At 41.3% G+C, this 19862-nt stretch overlaps 2 protein-coding genes and 1 long non-coding RNA gene across 7 annotated transcripts in view; 2 read left to right on the forward strand and 1 right to left on the reverse strand.

Moving 5' to 3' along the window:
• UVRAG (UV radiation resistance associated) overlaps positions 1-19862 on the forward strand; it is a 261973-nt gene that overhangs the window by 235547 nt on the left and 6564 nt on the right. The gene's annotated exons all lie outside the window — the stretch shown is intronic.
• On the reverse strand, positions 10498-10949 carry LOC118712499 (60S ribosomal protein L27a-like). The gene has a single exon (XM_036426274.2). It carries the CDS (start codon positions 10940-10942, stop codon positions 10532-10534), a length of 411 nt encoding a protein of 136 aa, XP_036282167.1. The 5' UTR covers positions 10943-10949; the 3' UTR covers positions 10498-10531.
• Positions 15153-17068, forward strand: LOC123651906. Its single transcript, XR_006740891.1, has 2 exons — positions 15153-16584; positions 16697-17068. It is a non-coding gene; the product is annotated as an uncharacterized LOC123651906 (long non-coding RNA).

Genomic DNA, 19862 nt, shown 5'->3' on the forward strand with positions numbered 1-19862 from the left:
ATTTCCTCAGCTGTAATCGCTGCCCTGTTCATTTCACCAGTTTGAGGTGAGAACAAAATGCAATGTCAAATGGAAAAACTATTTGAGGGGGGAAGGTACAAGATTGGTTTCATTTTCTTCTATGCCGTAAGGATAGATCTTGAGGATAATAAGAAAACAACACATATGATTAACCTTTACTTTGACATTTTTAATTTTTGTCTCATATGATCTTCAAAATGCAAGTTCCAGATGTCTGAGTTTAGATAGGACTCCTGTTAAGCAAATACACAACTGTCTAAAGAATTCTAGTCAGAATATAAAAATAACTATAAAAGCATAGTGTTGATGTGTCCTAAGGAATGAGGGATAGGAATTGAGTTTTAAAATGATGAGGAGGAAGTTAGCAAACATTTATTTAGTTAGCATCAACTATGTAAAGTCTGGAGCATAACAAGAAGTATAAGACTCAAGGCCTACCTTTAGGGATGTGTGATCTAGTTGGAAACAGGTATATAATTCATGAGAGTTTTTGTAACAGAATGGTAAATAACCTAAAATAATTTTTTAAAAGAGAGGTAACCCACACACTACCTAATTAATCACTGAGTCTTGCTCTATACAAACAGCAAATTGTCCCAGTGTCAATTATTGAAGAGTCTGTCCTTTGTCTACTGTTTGATAACGCCATCTCTTTTATATGCCAGCTTCACTTACTAGTATACACATGGATGTGCTTCCAGGCTCCCTATTCTGCTTTATCGTTTTGTCTATCCATAGGCTAGTGCCACACTTTTAATTATCATAAGATGTAATTTCTGTAAGTCTTGGTGAGGTTTGAGGATGCCCTATAAATAGCACCCCTCTTCCCCCTGACATTTGGAACAATTTGAGACAGGAGATACAAGAGACAGACTAATGGAAATCAAAATGTCAGTTTTGTTACTGATAAAGCCTCTTGGAAAATGTGCCTTTGGATCTGTAATAAGAAGAGCCTGCAAAGACTCCACTCAAAATTAAACTTCCCTCACAATCACAGTGTGAACAGGAGAAACCTAGGCTTTCCCCACAGAGGCAGGCCCTTCCTTGACTTCACTGCAGAGAGTGGGGAGATGACTCCTGCAGCAACCCAGATGCAGCTAAGCCAAGAATACTCAGGTTTTACTTTTCTCTCTAAATTCATCACTAATAAAAAGCCCTTCTTCTCTACGAGCCAGTGAGTGAGAGGATGGAGAGAGGCCAGGAGTGTTACTGAGCACATTCCTTCAGAGCAAGGGAACAGGAAGATAGCCCCAACTTCCTTCATCATCTGCTAGGGCAGGGCTCCTACTTATGGTTCTTTTTCAAAATTCATTTGGCTTTTCTTGATTTATGAATTATATTTGAGTAATTTGACAGCTTTACAATATTGAGTCTTTTAACTATGAGCAGGGTATGTGTGTGTTTTCTAAACATATCTCAGTAAAGTATTTTAATTTCCTTCATAAAGGTCTTTACAACAACCAACATTTTTGTAGCAAGTATACAGGAATACCACTGATTTTTGTATTTCAAGTTTATCTAGCAGCCTTGCTAATATTAAGTACAATAGATTGTCTTAGATTTTTTTGGATTTTCTGTGTATATAGTTGTTGTTGTTTTTTGTTTTTTTTTTAAATAGTGGTGTTGTTTCTTCCTCTCTATTTTTACAACTGTCATTACCTTTTATTGTCTTACATTTTATTATAGAAGAGGAGCAGTGACTATGGATACCCTTGTCTTAGTCTTGATTTTAAAGAGAATGCTTCTAACTTATCACCATTAGGTATTATATCTACTTATTGCAGGTTACAACATAAGTATTTTATTAACAAAAGGAAGTGCCTTTTCTATTCATGTTTTTTAATCATAAATGTGTATTTTGAATTTTATCAAATGCTTATTCTAAATCTATTGAGATAATGCTATATTTGTTCTTCATTACTATGTGCTAATAAGTATTAATATATTCTCTAACATTAAACCATCTCTTTCTCCTGGGATAAACTCTACCTAATAATGATATATTATTTTTGCCTATATTATTAGATTTGACTTGCTAATACTTAAAGAAATCTACATTTGTGAACTGAGATGAGACTTGCCTATAATTTTTCTTTCTCATATAATAATTCCTGACTCAGAGTCACAACATTCACTGTTCTTCTGTCCTTCCTTCTCTCCTGTGGTGATCCGCACCCCACCCCTCACATGGAGGGAACAGTATTGGAAAAGGCATAGTAGTTTTATTGGCAAATAACAGACTACCCTGACTGGAATGTAAATTCATGTTAGGATTGAGAGAATATGGATTTTATAGTACTTGGAGCTTATACAACTTAGGAACCCTTTTCAAGGAAAAGATTATGAACTGCAAATGCAAAATTAGGGTGGAGGAATAAATATTTAAAACAAACAAAATCACAGCAAATTACTAGAATTTCAGAAATTAAATCCCTTTCTTCTGAAATGTTTTTATAAAATTTACCCAAAATGCTTCCATAGAAATGCTCCATCATTGCAACCTGCCTGCCTTTCTCCTCCTGGAACACTGTAATTTCCACAACTTGCATTTCTAAGGCACAGAGAAATTAAGTAACTTTCCAAGAATGGTTGACCCATGAGCCTCTAATAATATAGTAATTAGAATCTAGGTCTCCTGGCACTGGTGTAAAGAAACCATTAAGCCACAAATTCACACATTTATGCAGTACCCCTCCATGCCAACAGTGCCAAGCACATTACCACTTTAGCATGGTACCACTTTATGGTGCTCTAATGAAAAATGGGCTACCAGGATTGATGCTAAGTCCTACAAAGTGAACGCTACATAATGATCCCACATAAAGACCGCTGCAGGACGGCAGGCGGGAAGTTACAAATCTAAACAAAGCTGGAACAAGCCCTTTAGCCTCAGAGGAAATCTGAGCCTCTCCAAGCTCAGCCAGGGATGGAGGAGTTACTCCCCACCCCCCATCCCCGCCTGTGCTCCTTAGAGCAAAGGGTAAAAAAACTCCCGTTCCTGAGGGAGCCTCTGACATCTTTCGTAAAAGAAAACATTGCCATTTTCTGTGGGTTGTTGCCGTTCACAGATGGGTCTCTGTGGAGGCGATTGCTGTATGTTCTTTCAGGACCGAGGATTTCTGAGGGAGGACCAGCGCAGGCACTGGAACCCTCTTGAGTGGCAAGCTTCAAAGTTATGTGATGGTTTGTTTTGTTTTTTTAAAGAAAAGATAGTGTGATTAAAATTCCTCTTTTTCACATTATGTAATTCTTATCTGATACCAAGAGCATCTACCTGATTAATCCTTACAAACACTGTGCCTTGGGGCTGTGCTTTGTGCCAGCGCTTTCCAGGAGTCCCCGTTTTCTCATCCTAGGATGACTAACCCCCTTGTAACGTCCAAGCAACACAATTTTTAAAAGCAGCGTTTCAGCTCAGGACTTGTACTCTTGAGTATTTTGATTAGAAGCCACCAACGTGGCACTTAATCATCCCATTTTTCTTTTGTTTTTACTACTAAGTGGTCTAAGATTCAATTAGAATGCACATGCATAGGTGGTGCTAGTGCTGAGCCCTGGTCAAGGAGGAATGTGCATGCGAACTGCCCTCGATGGCTGCGGGGCGATGAGGAACCAAGTGGAAGAGATGCTGAGGTTGCTGTGACAGGCTGTGTGCTGGGCCCAGGACCCAGGTCCTGGGACAGCCCCTTGATAGTGTCTCTTCACTGCTCTCTCACCCAGTCTCAACAGTCATTTCTGATCTCAGTTGTTTCCTTTTTATTGAATTTATTGGGACCTTAGTTCTTTTCTCAGACAACTTCCCATTACCTAAATAGCCTGTCCCTGCCTTCGCCCTATCCAGATGTTGCTCTCACTTCAGCTCATATCCTACCTCACTTATTCACTCACACAACAGGCACAGGGACAGACGCAGAGATACATATGTAGATATTCCCTCAGTGGCTTAGGTCCACTTCTCCTTCCAAGTCTTACCCACTCAACTTTTGAGCAGTTGGAGGCTAGGAACCGTGTTACTCATCCTGGGGTCCCAGCCTGGCACTGAGGAAACAGGAGCTTGGTAAACGATGAGCATGTGGATGAATCCAGCTCTGTTCATGGAACATGCTCCTTGAACTTGCATGTGAGGAGTTTATAGTCTAACTTAGGCAATGAAATAGGAACAGACAATAGAAAAATAGAAAGTGTGAAGTGCTATAACAAAGGTAGATAAGTCACCTACAACTTTCAAGGGAAGTCATTTCCTTCCTGGTGAGGGGTGTGGGTGAGAATTGGCTAAACCTTCACTAAGGAGAGAGAGTTGAGTGGGCTGGGACCAAGAGAAGGATTTGGACATGTGAAGCTTGGGGTACGGGGCAGAGCAGGTTAAGGAAACAAGTTGCCCAGGTGTAAAGAGCAGATAAAGGCTCTGGGTTTGAATACCACTTCCACCACTTACTGTGTCTGTGACCTCAGGCACGTTGGAGCTTTCAGTTTAAAATAGTGCCTACCTGATAGGGTTTAATCATAGAGATTAAGTGTGTGAATACCTAGCATCCTGCCTGGTACATAGTAGTACTGAGTAGCTATTATTATAAATATCTAACAGATAAGTGAATCATAGCTATTGTCTATTGTAAGAATTAAATCCATTCTTTGTTAAAGGTGTTTTGTTTTTCCTTTAAAATATACATTCATCCCCTTACAAATAGATAGAGAATATGGCTCTTGGTCAAATATTTGAATAACTTCTAGTAAGAGCCATATTCTATATCTATTTGTAAGGAGACTACCAAATATTCACCATCTCCTCACTTTCTCCTAGTACTTTTAAGGCCCTTTAGAAGCCTTAGAGATAAGTATCCTAAAAATCTGTTTACCTACCTACTCTTCTGGGTACCTACCTTCTTAGGTAACTCTCAGTCATTAGGAGTTTTGCATAAGAAAAGTTTCTTCTTTGCAAAAGTTTCCATGTTTTTATTTAAGCATGCAGCAAGGGAGAGCAAGGACGATGATCTCTGATAAGGAAGCTGAGACTTAGACATGTGAAGTGACTTGCCAAGATCACATGGTAATAAGTGATGGAACAGGGTCCAGAAACCCAGACTGTCTGACTCCTGGTCCCATGTTCTTTTGACCATACCAGGTACACCTTATTACCCTGTTTCACCGAAAATAAGACAGTGTCTTATATTAATTTTTGCTCCCAAAGATGCGCTAGGTCTTATTTTCAGGGGATGTCTTATTTTTCCATGAAGAAGAATACGGTACACATTTACTGTTAAATGAAAATAAAGGAAATTCATTACCTGTATACGGTACGGTAGTACGGAAGTTGTCAACACAAACTGTGAATCCTACAGTATCAAGCATTTACTCATGTATTCAATGACAGTGATGTCATCATCTTCTGGAACATCATCATCACAATCCAATTTCTGAATTTCCTGGTGAATTTCTTGTGACTCCATTTCTTTCAGTATCAGTGGACCAAATCTCTCATGTTTAGCCTAAGGGGTGGAGAAGCTTATTTTCAGGGTGATACCTTATATTTCACTTAGAAGGAAACCTGTAAGTAGGTCTTATTTTCGGAGGATGTCTTATTTTCGGGGAAACAGGGTAGCTAGTGATCATGCTTTTCTTTCTCTGTGCTTCCCCGGCCCTCTAATGCCTGTTACCTTCCACAGAGTAGCCCACCAAAGTCAAATACAGAAACACGCATTGCAAAATCAAGGCAGCAGCTCTGGTGAAAGCATTTTTAGTAGCGTGTCCTACACCACTTATCTCAGAGAGATAGAGAACTAAGAGTCCTAAACTTTGTGACACATTTAAGAACTTTTAAGACCAGAAGAAACACAAATAATTCTGTTTTAATTCCATTAGTTAAGAAACAAGAAAACTAAAGGAAGCACATGGCTGTCCTAAGAAAATGATTACCCTTAGTGTTTATCTTCCTTGGACTTCATGTTCTTTTTTCAAATTAAGGCATGATGAAAGCAAGATTTCAGAGCCATCTGGCCTGCTTTATACATGTAATTTTTTTGTTCTAAGTTTAATCTTTCCCTCCTATAAAGCTTAAACTGTCTAGCAACAAGGGAGTGTGGTATAGTGGAGAGAGCACTGGATTTGGGAATCTGAAAATGTAGGCTCTAACTTCAACTCTGTCCTTTAATTTTCATAAATCATTTTGAGTATCCATTTTTAAAAATAGAGTTAATAGTACCAGCCCTATTTCCCAAGCATAGTTGTATGAAGCAAATGAGATAACGTCTGTCTAAGTGGCTTATAAACTAAAAAGGACTACAGAAAGTATTGCTAAGTATTATTCATGTATTTAACAATTCATTAAGTGTCTCCTCTGCATATAGCACTATTCAAGGGACAAAAGAAGATTCCAGAGTGTAAGATTGGCCGTGTCTTTTCCTAGTTGACAGTTGTTTGGTTTATAATCTAAATGAGTAGATAAGGCAAGCTAAATATTTTGAAGGATGTAACGTGCAGAAATATTCCTATGCATTGTTCACTCCTTCTGTCATGTGGGACTTCAAGCTGAGACCCAGCTTCAGCGGACAGTCTGTTCCAGTGATGAGGGTCAACTGTGGCCTGACTCATTTGATGCTGATGAACCAAGTGTGCTATTTGTATGGGGACTATATCAGTTTCATTGAGTTTATTGAGGACAGAGCATGTGAAAAGTGACCTTGGCTTGCTGGATGGTATCTCCAGATTCCTTCTAGAGTTGAATGATGTGACTGGGAGAAGGAACTAGTGGCTTTATGTGTAGTCATCTCACCTCAGGGCTAAAATATTTATTTATTTATTTATTTTAAATATATCTTATTGATTTTTTACAGAGAGGAAGAGAAAGGGATAGAGAATTAGAAACATCGATGAGAGAGAATCATCGATCAGCTGCCTCCTGCACACCTCTTACTGGGGATGTGCCCGCAACTAAGGTACATGCCCTCGACCAGAATCAAACCTGGACCTTTCAGTCCACAGACTGACACTCTATCCACTGAGCCAAACCGGTTTTGGCAGGGCTAAAATCTTTAGATGGTGCTTCTGCTGACCTAGCCTTTCATTCCTTCTTATAAATAGAATCAGGCTCAATAGCATATTTAAATAAACAAATAAGTAACTAAGAACTTTGGCATGTTTTAAGAAAATAGTTTTTTTGAGTAAAGTGAGAATGAGGAAAACCTTCAGCAAGTAAGCCAGCCTACAGAGGGTAACAATATCATAGTTCTGCTTTTAAGCCATATACTCACCTTTGACAAGAAGGCAGTGTCCGGCGTGAACAGTTTTTAAAAGCCTCCCTTTTAAAAAGCAAGTCTCGGCCGAAACCGGCTTGGCTCAGTGGTAAAGCATCGGTCTGCGGACGGAAAGGTCCCGGGTTCGATTCTGGTCAAGGGCATGTACCTTGGTTGCAGGCACATCCCCAGTGGCGGGGAGGGTGCAGGAGGCAGCTGGTTGATGTTTCTCTCTCATCAACGTTTCTAGCTCTCTATCCCTCTCTCCTCCTCTCTGTAAAAAAATCAATAAAATATATTTAAATAAAAAATAAATAAATAAAAAGCAAGTCTCTCCCCTTCCCTTCTCTCCATCATGCTGAGGCTGAATTCAGAACTAGTTTCTGGCAGGTGACCCCTGAGGAACTTGAAAAACATGTTGTCTAGCTGATGTTGGTTTTTAAATTTAGATCAAATGGCGCTGTCTTTGAAGTCTCAAGAGCCCTACTTAAGGCAGCTGGAGCAGATACGCTGGCCTCTCAAGGTGCTTCTTACAGGCTGGCGTCCTGGATAGCAAAAGTGAAGCCTGGTCAAAAATAAATGAAAAAGAAAGTTTTATTGGGATTATTTACTGGAAGATAGCTATTTTAGAAGAAACCTTGACAGGCCATCCCGTTGCCTCTAGACAGGAACACACAAGGCATATGGGCATCTGCAGTGTTTTAGAAGACCTTGGGGGACCAGGCTTCTTCCATAACTCATTCCAGAGTTTAAACACCCTCGCTCCAGGAAATTCTTCCCTATATTTAACTTGCAGGCCCCCTCCTGCCGTTAACACCCATTTCCGCTTTTTTCTGTCTCCAGTTCGGATGAAGAACAGCTGGCCAGCATCCTTTGTGAGCTAACCCTCCACCAGCGACAGAGTCACTGGGGTCTCCCTGGGCTTCTTTCCTCAGCCTCTAGCAACCGCGTCTTTGCGCCAAACCCAGATCTTTTTCTCTTCGTTTTCATTTGTGTCTTCTTTCTTTCTTTTCATTCCTTTGGATTATATAGTAATATGTGCCTAATGAATAAAATTTGGAAGACGTAAAAAATATATAGAAGAGGGGGAAACCACAATCCAGGGAGAAAAGCCGCCGTTGGGTTAGTTCTCTGTGTGTCTCTCATACAGAGGAGCTGAGATCTCTACGCCAGTGCCGTTCAGTAGAAAGACAGTCTGGGCCACATGTGTTGCTTTTAAGTTTCTGGCAGCCACACTGAAAAAAGATAAAAGGGAATAGGTAAATTAATTTTAATAATACATTTCATTTAATCCCGATAAAATAATAAATTGTCAACCTGTAATCAGTGTTTTTCAAATGATTAGTAAAATGCTTCACATTTCTTTTTTTTACATTATGCTTCCTAAATCCAGTGTATATTTTACATTTACTGGCACATCTCAAATCCAAGTAGCCACACGGCAGTGCTCAGTAACCTGTGGCTAGTGGCTACCGTATTGGACAGCACTATTGTTGTAGTTGTGTATACTGCTTTTTTGGTATATCAAACCTTAAGGCTTTTAGCAATGCACTGAAAACTTTTTAATATCATTTTAATGGCTACATAATATTTCCTCATTTAGATTTACTATAACCATGTCTTTAGATAGTTTTGTTTCCCTGTTAGAAGTAACTCTGTAGTGCTCTTTTTAATGTTAACTGAATGTTTTCTCAACTCCTTGCCAAAAGAAATAAAAAACAATACCTTTTGAGTACAACTAATTAAATCCATTTACCCATAAAACAAGTATATTCGCTCCATATCTCCTGTGTGCTCTGCACTGCATTAGGTTAGAAAGTAGAAACGTGGGCTGCAAAGAAATTGAAGAAGACCAGGTCCCTCCCAGGCCATGTTTACAAGCCTTGGCTCCACAGTTGGACTGCACGCACACTGTGTTTTGTTCCTCCTTCAATATCCTTCTCTTTGTTTCTTATTATCCCCGCTCCCCACACACTCACAGCTGGGCCCATTTCCCCTTACTCAGGCACCAATTAAATATGACCTCCTCTGATGAGTCCTTAAGATTTCTGGCTCCCTTCTCCACTAAAATATGCAAAATGGACATTGTATACCAAGCACTGTGGTGTTCTGGCTATTGATGAACTCTGTCTTCTCTACTACCAAGTGGGAACTCCCTACCAACAGAAACCTTATTTTATCCACCTCTTTCTCCCCAGAGCCTCCCAGACTGCCAGGCAGTGAGGGTGACGTCTGCTGGAATATGTACAGAAATGTCAGGGATTATATTAAGCATCAGTTGGATGGTATAATCATAAGTAATGTAGCTGTTAGAGTTCAAAGATCACTTTAGATTGGCATGTTTGAAGGGTTAATGAAGAAGGTAGGACTTCAAGTTGGCTTTGGAAGATGGGCATACTTAAACGAATGGAGGGAAGGAATTAGCAGAAAAGCCACTTATGTGTCCTGTACTAAGTGTTTTCCAGGGGGGATTCTTTATCAGCAGATAAGCATCCTTCTAGGTCTAAAGCACTGTACTCTTAAGTTTCAAGAAGGCTCTAGTGATAGGGTCTTTGCCCACCAAAAGCTGACACTAGTTTGCAGCATTCAAAGTGGCCACTGGCTGCTTCAGTGTGACCTTGAGTTTAAGCTCAATTTAGATAAATTCCCTGTGTTTCATCTTTGGGGTTGATGCTTGTTCAGTGACTCTTTTGCTAGTGGATAACAATGTAATAATAAATAATGTCATTATAGCTAAGACAGGTGACTGTTACTGTAAATCAGATACGGTAGTCTCCCAGGCATTTTGACATATTATTTCATTAATTCATTTAATCCTCACAACAACCCTGTGAATTAAGACCCATTATCCTCTGACATCTTACAAATGAGGAAACCGAGGCACGGGCAGGTTAAAGTAACTTAAAGGTGACATAGCCATCTAGCAGAGGAGTAAGATCTGGGCCCAGGCAGAACAGCGTTAGGGCCCCTGTTTTAACTGTTCCTCAGTGCAGCCTCTCATAATGATTTTAAGATTAAACTGTCTTACACAAGGGGCCGTTCGGCATCTTCTGGTTCCCGAAAAGGAACCCTGTTATTATAACCCTCTCCTTGTTCTCTTCATTCCTCTCTGACTGCTTCTCCTTATCTCGTGTGCCTCATTTTCTGCCTCATCATGGAAATCTAGAGCCCCTCCAGGCTCAGTGCCAGGCCCTCTTTTTTTTTTCCTTTCTTGTGGACGTTTTAATGACCTTCCCTCCATGTAGCTTCAAGCTACCAGACACAGGCCCCACCAGCACCCTTCATCCTCTCCTCGGCTCTTCTGCTGGAGCCCTTGCCTTCACAATGACAGGCTGAGGGAGCTTTCCCTTCCCCAGAACGTTGTAGTAGCCCGACCGCACCACATCAGCGACAGGAGCAGCTCCAGTCTTGCTTTTGACAGCCTTTACCCGTGTCTGCTCGCTGACCAGGGCCCACAGTTTATCCAGGTTGACAGCTGGGCAGGAGCTCTGGTTCTCCTTTAGGTGGTAATGCCTCACCCCGACTTTCCCAAAGTCACCTGGGAGACATTTGTCAAAGGTGATCCTGTGATGACGCAAGGCACCAGCATTACCACACACACACACCCTTCCTGTGTTTGCGATGCGGCCATGGCCATGGCTATGGCTCACGTGGCCCCAAAGTGTTGGGGTCTTCCTCAGTCTGGATGGCATGTTGGTGGCCGAGCTGCAAAAGCCAGGCCCTCTTTTTTTTCTTTTTCTTTTTTTCCTTTATTTTGGGGTGACAGTTGTCATTTTGATTGTCCTCATATTGAAATAAAGCACAAGTGTGCAGTCACCAACCTAGATGTCTTTTCTGATATCAGCGCTCTATTCCAACTGCCTCCTGGATGTTTTCACAACACATTCTTTGAATCCATTTTTTCAGCCCCCTGGTCCTCCAGGCCTCAGTTTTCAGCAAAGGAATCTCCATCTATTCTTTTACACTAGCCCGGAAGCCAGGCATAATCCTCACTTTCCCTCTCAACCTAGCGATACCTGCTGATTTCCCCTGATGTCTGTTCATATCTCTGCATTTCCACTCTGGTCCAAGCCAGGATCTCTCACTTAAACTACTACACAGCCAGTGGTCCGCCAGCATTCGCCTCCAGTCTGTCCTCCAACTTCAGCCAGAGCGCACTTTCCCTCTCTCCCTCCCCACTGCCACATCTAGCCTAAAACACTTACCGACTTAGATGAGGAGAAAAATGCTTACATGGCCTGTGGGCCGCTGCATGGTCCAGACCTTGTTTTCTTCTCCAGCTTCATTGTCTTCCATGTTCTTCACTTGATGACCTTTTGGGTCCTCACACCGTGTTCTGTCTTGTGACATAGGGCCTTGTTCCCTTTGCCCAGAAGATGCTCCCACCCACTAATCCATTCTTCACCCTGTGAAGGATTCTACTACCCCTTCTAATCTCGGCCTCCCTGCGTCAGTTCTGTTATAAGCCTTAACCCATGTTCTCTCCTGCATGGCAGTGTTAGAGGTGGTCATTGTGCATTGACGTTTGTAATTTTGTTGACAAATGTCTGTCCTCTCCCACAGTGGTGTAAGCTCCATAAGCAGGAACCATGGCTTTTTTCTCAATCATTGTTGTATCCAAGATAAAGTAATGTCTAGTGCACAGTACCTTATGCATAGTACTCTCAATATGTATTTGAATAAGGAAATAAATAAGTTAATTTGTTAATATAGGGTGTCCCCTGAAAATTATTAAAGCAGCAGTCATCAACTGGTGGTCAATGGACCACTAGTGGTTTGTGAGATCCAAAAGGTTGGCTGCTGCTGTATTAAAGTACATTTCATTTTTAAAATGTAATAGAAAGCTGAAACCAGTTTGGCTCAGTGGATAGAGCGCTGGCCTGTGGACTGAAGGGTCCCAGGTTTAATTCCTGTCAAGGGCATGTATCTTGGTTGCGGGCACATCCCCTGTAGGAGGTGTGCAAGAGGCAGCTGACCGATGTTTCTCTCTCATCGATGTTTCTAACTCTTTATTCCTCTCTCTTCCTCTTTGTAAAAAGTCAATAAAATATATTTTTTAAAAATAAAAATAAAATAAAATGTAATAGAAATCAGCTGTTAAAAGTGTGTATACATTTTGGGGAGGATACCCAAATGTCCTGTTAATCTGTATACAGTTTTATATTGCACCTCTTTTGGTGGGATAGAGGAATATATTAGATTAGCTTCCCAAGATGTTATATCGAGACCCTCAAATATCTTATTAAGCAATGATTAAATGATGGCTAAATGGCCCTAGACGGGAACTCCGTTGATTAGAGTATCATCCCAATATGCCAAGGTTGCAAGTTCAATCCCCGGTCAGGGCACATATAAAGAATCAACCAATGAATATGTCAGCAAGTGGAACAACAAATCTATGTCTCTCTCTCTCTCTCTCTCTCTCTCTCTCTCTCTCTCTCAAACAATCAAATAAAACAAAATTTTTAAAATGTAATTCAAGTACTTCTTCCAAAGGCCTCCAGCATATCCCAAAATGGTGGCAGAGCTATCCATTTTTCTTTGAAAATAACACTCAACTGAAGCCCCGTGCCTCGGCTCAGGGCAGAGCTTATTAGCATGGTGGCAGCTCAGCTTCAGCAGGTCTTTCACAGACTGCATTTCACAGCTTCTGTCATTGGCCTCGGGAGTCCAAAGCTTCCTGTGATCCTCTTTGCAATCAACCCTTTAGGTTCGAAAGCATTCCCTGACTGAGGTTTTAATTTCCCTATAGAGTTCTTTTTGGGGCTGGGCTCTGTGAGATTACTATTTCCCTGGCAACGTTATTATTTTTTTCCTAGTTTTCAGCATAAACACTTTATTACTCCCCTGCCTTAATTGCTGTCCAGACACTCCCCCGGGTCCCCAGGTTCCATCCCTGGCATCTCTCTGTTTTACAGACCATTTTACAGTCCTCATCTTGTTTTTTGCCTGACTCTGTCCATAGACTCATTGTATGATGATTTGTTTTGTTTTGTTTTGTTTTGTTAATCCCAAGGATATTTTTTTTAATTGATTTTTAGAGAGAATGCAAGGGAGGGGGAGAGACAGAGAGTGAAACATCGATGTGAGAGAGACACGTCGATTGGTTACCTCCCACACATGCCTCGATCAAGACTCGGGATTGAGCCTGCAACCAAGGTATGTGCCCTTGACTGGAATCAAACCCAGGACTCTTCAGCCTATGGACTGACACTCTAACCACTGAGCAAACCAGCTAGGGCTGTATGATGATTCCTTAAAGTGAAAGCTAATGGGAAAAGAGGTTGACTTGCCCACCCCCATGGACCTCTTTTGTCCCTTTGGAGGATCATATTCTATTCCCTGATCCCAGGGAGCTCAGCCTTGAGCCTGGCTTCCAGATAGGCCTCCTGGCAGGGGGGACCCCTTAGCCTTGTCTCTTGGCTTATGCTGGAGCCGCTCTTCCAAACGGGGCCCTGCTGCCCAGGGCTAAGGAGGGTCGATGGTGGCCCTCACATCACATGGCCCAGGAGGAGGGGTTGCTTCAGCTGCTTGTTTCATCCTTTGCCTCTGGAACTTTGTCCTTCAGAAATCTGCCTTTCCATCAGCCTTCGGTTTACAGAAAATGTAAAGGCTCCCTTGTTCCTTTAGACCTTTTTAAACTGTTTTTATTTAGTCAGACTTTGGCAGAAAACCTTTCAAGCTGAGCCCAGGGGGGGAAAGTGACCATTGGCACAGGATTCAGCCAATGCTTTTGGCCTAAGATCGCTTCTATTTTTATTTTGGTTCTTGTTTTTGTTCACATCCAGGGCAAAGATTAAGCACTTTCACTTATCTGGTAACGGTGAGAGGGCTTTGGACTGCTCGCCAGAGGCCAGGATACTGCCTGCTTAAAACTATTAACCCGCAGCTACCTCCTGGGAGATAAGATCTAGCCGTTCAACTTGGCTTTCCCGAAAGGAGGCTCTGTGCTTCTACTTGATCAGAGAGAGAGAAAGGGGAAAGATAAATCCCAGCCATGGTTGGATTTTGAAAAAGGATAGTAGCCTAATTTATGGAGGTTGTTTTTTGAAAAAACTAACTTTATGTCATAATTTCTTAGCTGCCAAAAGACGTAATTCTACCTCGGCTTTGCCTTGGCAACCTGCTTTTGGCAGCCTGCATAGCCCTGCCGCTGCTCTGCATTATTTAAGCAGTAATCTTTAAGAAGGTGAGAAACTATTATTGCTTTTTAGCACAGTTGACATGATATTGGCGTGGACTCATACCTAGAGCTTCAAACATTTCTGATGGCGGTAAACCAACTTAAACACCTCTGTGTAGAGGTCTCACTGCCATGAGGTCATCGTTTGCTACAAGGGGAGAAAGAAGATCAAATGTTGTCTAAAGGGTTGTTGTGGGGTTTTTTTCTTTTTAAGAATTCTTATTTCATGGGGTTGTGGCTGTAGGTTCTGGCCAGGATCCAGACCGTCAAAGATTTAGCATCTTGACCAGCTGTGATCTAGCAATGTTCCTCAGAGGAAACATTTTGTAGGAGGGAAAGACACATATTTGAGACTGCGGAGTGTACTCTTTCCTAATACTTTACAGAGTGAGACCTGCTGGTAGACAGATAACACAAGCACAGTGACTGAAAGAGAACAGGAAAAAATCTTCTCACACAGCTCCGAATGCACCCCCGCGTCAGGAACTTGCTTGATGTGGGAAGTTTTTGTTTTCCCTTTATTTTATTTCCCCCTCAAGTCTCCACGTGTATATCATTTTGTGTCAGAAAGTGTTTCTGTTCATCATGCGTGCTTAAATGCATCAGCATTCCTATAACAGCCTAACGAGTCTTAGGAAGCCAGAAACGCCACACGAACTTAATATAAAGTAGGAGAGAAGGAAAGATTCCCAAGCCATTTGACCTAAAAATTATTCTGACAGGTGGCAGTCCCAGGACCTGGGAGAGAAAGGAACTAACATTTATTCAATCAGTCTGCCTTTGTTAAATTATCTCTATGCCTCCGTTTCCTCATTTGTAAAATGAAAGATCTGTTCACAATTCATAAGAGAAGTGAGGATTAAATGAGACCATGTATAAAGTTGTTGAGAGTACTTTCTTACCCCGTAGTACTTCATAATATTAGTTGTTACTGTTTTAATTCTTAACCATAATTTATAGAGTACCTACTTGTTGTACTAAGAATTTTACTTGTATAACTCACTTAACTCTTGGGTATACCCACCCAATAGTAAGGACTGTTGGGTGGGTATACCCGATTTACAGAAGAAGAAACAGGTTCAGGGAAATGATGTGCTTCACAGTTTCTCTGTTTTGTAATGGTGGGGTTGCACATGGAGTTCTGGAATATTACTTATGGGAGGTGTAGAAATGAGAACACGTTTTGGACCAGTGCTCTCTTATCTTGTTTGCTCTCTCCCAATCCCTTTTGTATAAAAAAGAGGCTGTAGCTTTAAGCAACAGTACCAGCAAAGAAAGAAAGAGGAGGAGAAAGTTGTGGGGGCAAGGATGATAGAGGGGAATGAGCGGGGTTCTGTTGTCTCCAGGTTGGCTTCCTGGCAGGTATTTGTGTAAAGGCTATAAAAGTTCGAACGTGGTTCTCCTCGGTGACGCTGGGGAAATAGAGAAGTTCTGCCTCTTACAAAAACTCTCCCCCCTGAAGCTAAATTCATGCAGAAAAAATGATGCATCAGGGGTTTGGGGACAACTGGAATGTACCACAAAGGATTCTGGGAAGTTCTTATAGTCCCTAAGCATTTGGTAGATCGTGTAAATAGAGGCAGTTTGAGCATTTCTGTTTTATCCAAAGCTTTCCCCACCCCAGGTTCTCAAGAAAAAAAGAAAAGAAAAAATGGAATGAAGTTTAACATTGGGCAGAATAACTCTTTTTGATTGATTTAGTACTTCTCCAAAACTCCTACACTACCCTTCATTCTTTATCTGCTTCTTGCAGCTAGCTCCCTGGTGCACAGAGTGGAGATGGGGGTGGGTGGGAAGAATTCCGATTGTTCCTGTTTAGCCAGGGTTCTGTGTAGGGAAAACGATAGCAGGAAGGAGCTCTAGATTCTAGTCTTTCCTCTGCTACCCATCACCCTATGTTTCTGCCCAAGACACACATGTCTTTGCACCTCAGTTATCCCTTCTGTAAAAGACTTTGGGAATCCGAAGCCTGTGGAAGCTAATAATAATCACAGCAACCACCATCATCAGTATACCTGCCCGGCATCCGGCCGAGGATTGGAAGCACATCGTTTTATTTACTCATTACCGCAGCCCAGCAATCCATTTTACGAAGGAGAAAACTGCAGCCCAGAGAAGACGAGTGGCTGCCTACAGTCATATAACTAATAAGTGGCGAGTTCAACCTTAAGTCATAACTCCAACTAGGCTCATGGTGGTGGCAGAGCTAGGAATAGAATCCATGTCTTTGAACACCCTTTCTCATCACTGTCACTCCCTCCAGATACAGCTGAAGGGAGAGCAGAAGGTAACTGACTGCAATAAATGAGGACTGGCAGAATGAGAAAGCAATTAATCACCTTAATTTGTAGAAATCAGAGAAGATTTGAACCCAAAAAAAGCCAAATTTAAACCAGACTGTCCTCCTCGACCTCTAACTCCAAACCACTTGGCTTCTCCCCCACCATGCTGTCTGTGACTTTAGGAGAGTCTTTTCTGCTTGTAGCAACGGGTTTATCATTAAGGAAGGTAACAGCCCAGATGTGGTTCAGCTGTTCAGCAGTCTATGCTGTGTTTTCACTAAACCATGGCCTAGTAAATTTGCAATTACAATATCTTTGGGTTGTTGCTTTTTAATAAATTCCTTTTAATTGCAGCATTAAACCCCAGATGTCATGTTTCCGGGTTTCCAGCTTGGACCTACGCCAAGCTGGAAGACACATCTACTCCAGGCAAATGGCTGAGGAGGAGGAGAATGTGTGCGGTGAACTGGGGACTTGACTCAGCTGCTTAAACCTCAGGCTCTGTGCGCCTGAATCTGTAGTCTAAGGCATGAGCAGGAGACAGAGCAAAGTTCCCACATTTCCTGCTGCGGCCGCTCCTCCCAACACCACGTTCACTCTGGTTGTTTCTAAGAGTGGAAATTCCTTATGGGTTATTCATCACAGCTTAAATAGCATACTAATTTCATTTGATAAATAAATTGTCAGCAGTCTTTAAAAATTGGCCATGTAATTAGGAAATCTATACATTTCGACCTCTTCTTCCATCGAGATGAAATAATCACAGAGCCAGACTGTAATCAGACAAAAGGAATTTTGAAACCTTCTGGGCCTTCTTTGTTGATCTATTGTTTGCCTTTTTTAATTGCTACCTTTTACCTTTTTAGGCAGTACTAGAGATAAAATACTCCTTTTCTTTCTTGTACAAATTTAGCTCCCACTGAGATGTGAAGTGAAGGTTTCTTCTGGAAACCTGTTAATTATGAAAATCAAATTTTATTAAAACTGTGTGCTTTGTGTTTTTATAGAGATGCTCACAGCAGTTTCTTTTTTTAGTTTATTTTTGTTAACATTTTAGATCTTTATTGTTGAAAGTACTACATTGTCCCCCTTTTTTTTCTCCCATTGATCCCTTCTAGCTCACCCCAACCCCCTGAAGAGTAAGATTTTAGAAATACCCTTAATCTACAAAACTAAAGGAATGATTAAGCAATTTATAATATTCTAGTCAGTGGAGCAACCATTATAATTGTTTACCAGATTTTAATAACATCCAACAGCAGACTACAGAATTGTATATATCTACCACAAACACAACTTGAGGTTTTTTTGGTCTTTTAAAATTAAACACACACACACGCCGAAACCTGTTTGGCTCAATGGATAGAGCGTTGGCTTGGGAACTGAAAAGTCCCGGGTTCGATTCCAGTCAAGGGCATGTACCTTGGTTGTGGGCATATCCCAAGTAGGGGATGTGCAAGAGGCAGCTAATCGATGACTCTCTCTCATCTATGTTTCTAACTCTCTCTCTTCCTTCCTCTCTGTACAAAATCAATAAAATATATTTTTTTAAAAAAATTAAACACACACACATAAAATCAAAGTCTGGAAGGAAAATATTCAAAATTAATAGTGGTTATTTGATGGGTAATAGCCTTGTGAGAGATTTTTATTTTTCATATGGTTTATATTTTTTTAATTTTCCCTGGAAAATTATTACCATAATTAAAAATGCATGTGTGTTTGTATATATTTTAATGTAATCATTCAACACTTCAGCTGTTTGGAACTCAGCTATCTTAAAAATCTGGAACATTGCTAAGATCCTGGAAGTAATAAAAAAAAAATTAATTCTGAGCAGCCAAAACTAATGTTACAAAACTTATAATAAAGCTTATTATACCCAGGACATCTGCTGGCCCCTCGCTCCAATCCTATTTACTCTCACTTTGCACACAATTCTTAGGACATCTACTTCACAAGGACACGGTGCTTTAGAAGCAAACATTAGAAAAAGAGAAGCCCCTGCAGCGAGAGGTGGACGTAGCCACACAGTGAGAGAGGACCTGGGGAAGCTCCCGTGCAGAACTCTCAGACTCATGTTCTCAGAAACAGGCCACTGGAAATCCTACAGTCTCTTTACTGTGTCATAGTTTACTAATACGTGTTCATAGTGATGGCCCAGAGCTATGAAGATGACTTTATTACCCCTGGCTGAGGTGGCTCAGTTGGTTGGGCATCATCCCATACCCTGAAAGGTTCCCTAATCAATTTCTGGTGAGAGCAATGCCGAGATGTGGGCTTGATCCCCCATAGGGGGCGTGCAGGAGACATGTGATCGATGCTTCTCTCTCTCTCTCTCTCTCTCTCTCTCTCTCTCTCTCTCTCTCTCTCTCCCTCCCTCCCTCCCTCCCTCCCTCCCTCCCTCTCCCCCTCTCCCTCCCTCTCTTTCTAAAAATCAATTAAACAAAGATATCCTTTTTGTTCAGCTTACTCTTTTTAAGATTATAAGAAATACTTTAAGAAAAATTTTGGTAAGGTTTTATTGCACCTGGCTAAAATTGATTAAAAAAAAAAAAATACAGACGTGGCGATTAAAGGGTAAACTTTAGATATGTAGACTTCTTTATTGCCTATCTATAAGAACGCATTTTCTAACCCTTTTTAAGAGGGAACGTTTTACTGTTACTGGAGTTTTTCAAATTGTAACTCAAGCTATCATTACCTGGATTCTCATAAAAATCCAAGGAAACAGGAGAAGAATGTCATGAAATCGGGATGTCAGAAAATATCAGTCTCTACCTCTCAAACGCATAAGAATACACCCTTTAAAATTGAAGTAACACCCCAGAGCTTAGATACACACTGAGTGGCCAGATTATTATGATCTCTGAACGAATAATAATCTGACCACTCAGTGTATATCCTGTATAATAAAAAGCTAATATGCAAATTGTCCCCTTGACCAGGAGTTCCACCAGCAGGCAGGCAGGCCATCCACTCATGTCCCCTCCCTCTGACCAGGCTGGCTAGACCCCACCCATGCACGAATGCATGCACCGGGCCTCTAATACACACACACACACACACACACACACACACACACACGTGTTCAGAGATCATAACAATCTGGCCACTCAGTGTAGGTTGGACGATTGTGCACTGCTG

Source organism: Pipistrellus kuhlii, unplaced genomic scaffold, assembly GCF_014108245.1.
Source record: "Pipistrellus kuhlii isolate mPipKuh1 unplaced genomic scaffold, mPipKuh1.p scaffold_m20_p_9, whole genome shotgun sequence".
Classification (NCBI taxonomy): domain Eukaryota; kingdom Metazoa; phylum Chordata; class Mammalia; order Chiroptera; family Vespertilionidae; genus Pipistrellus; species Pipistrellus kuhlii.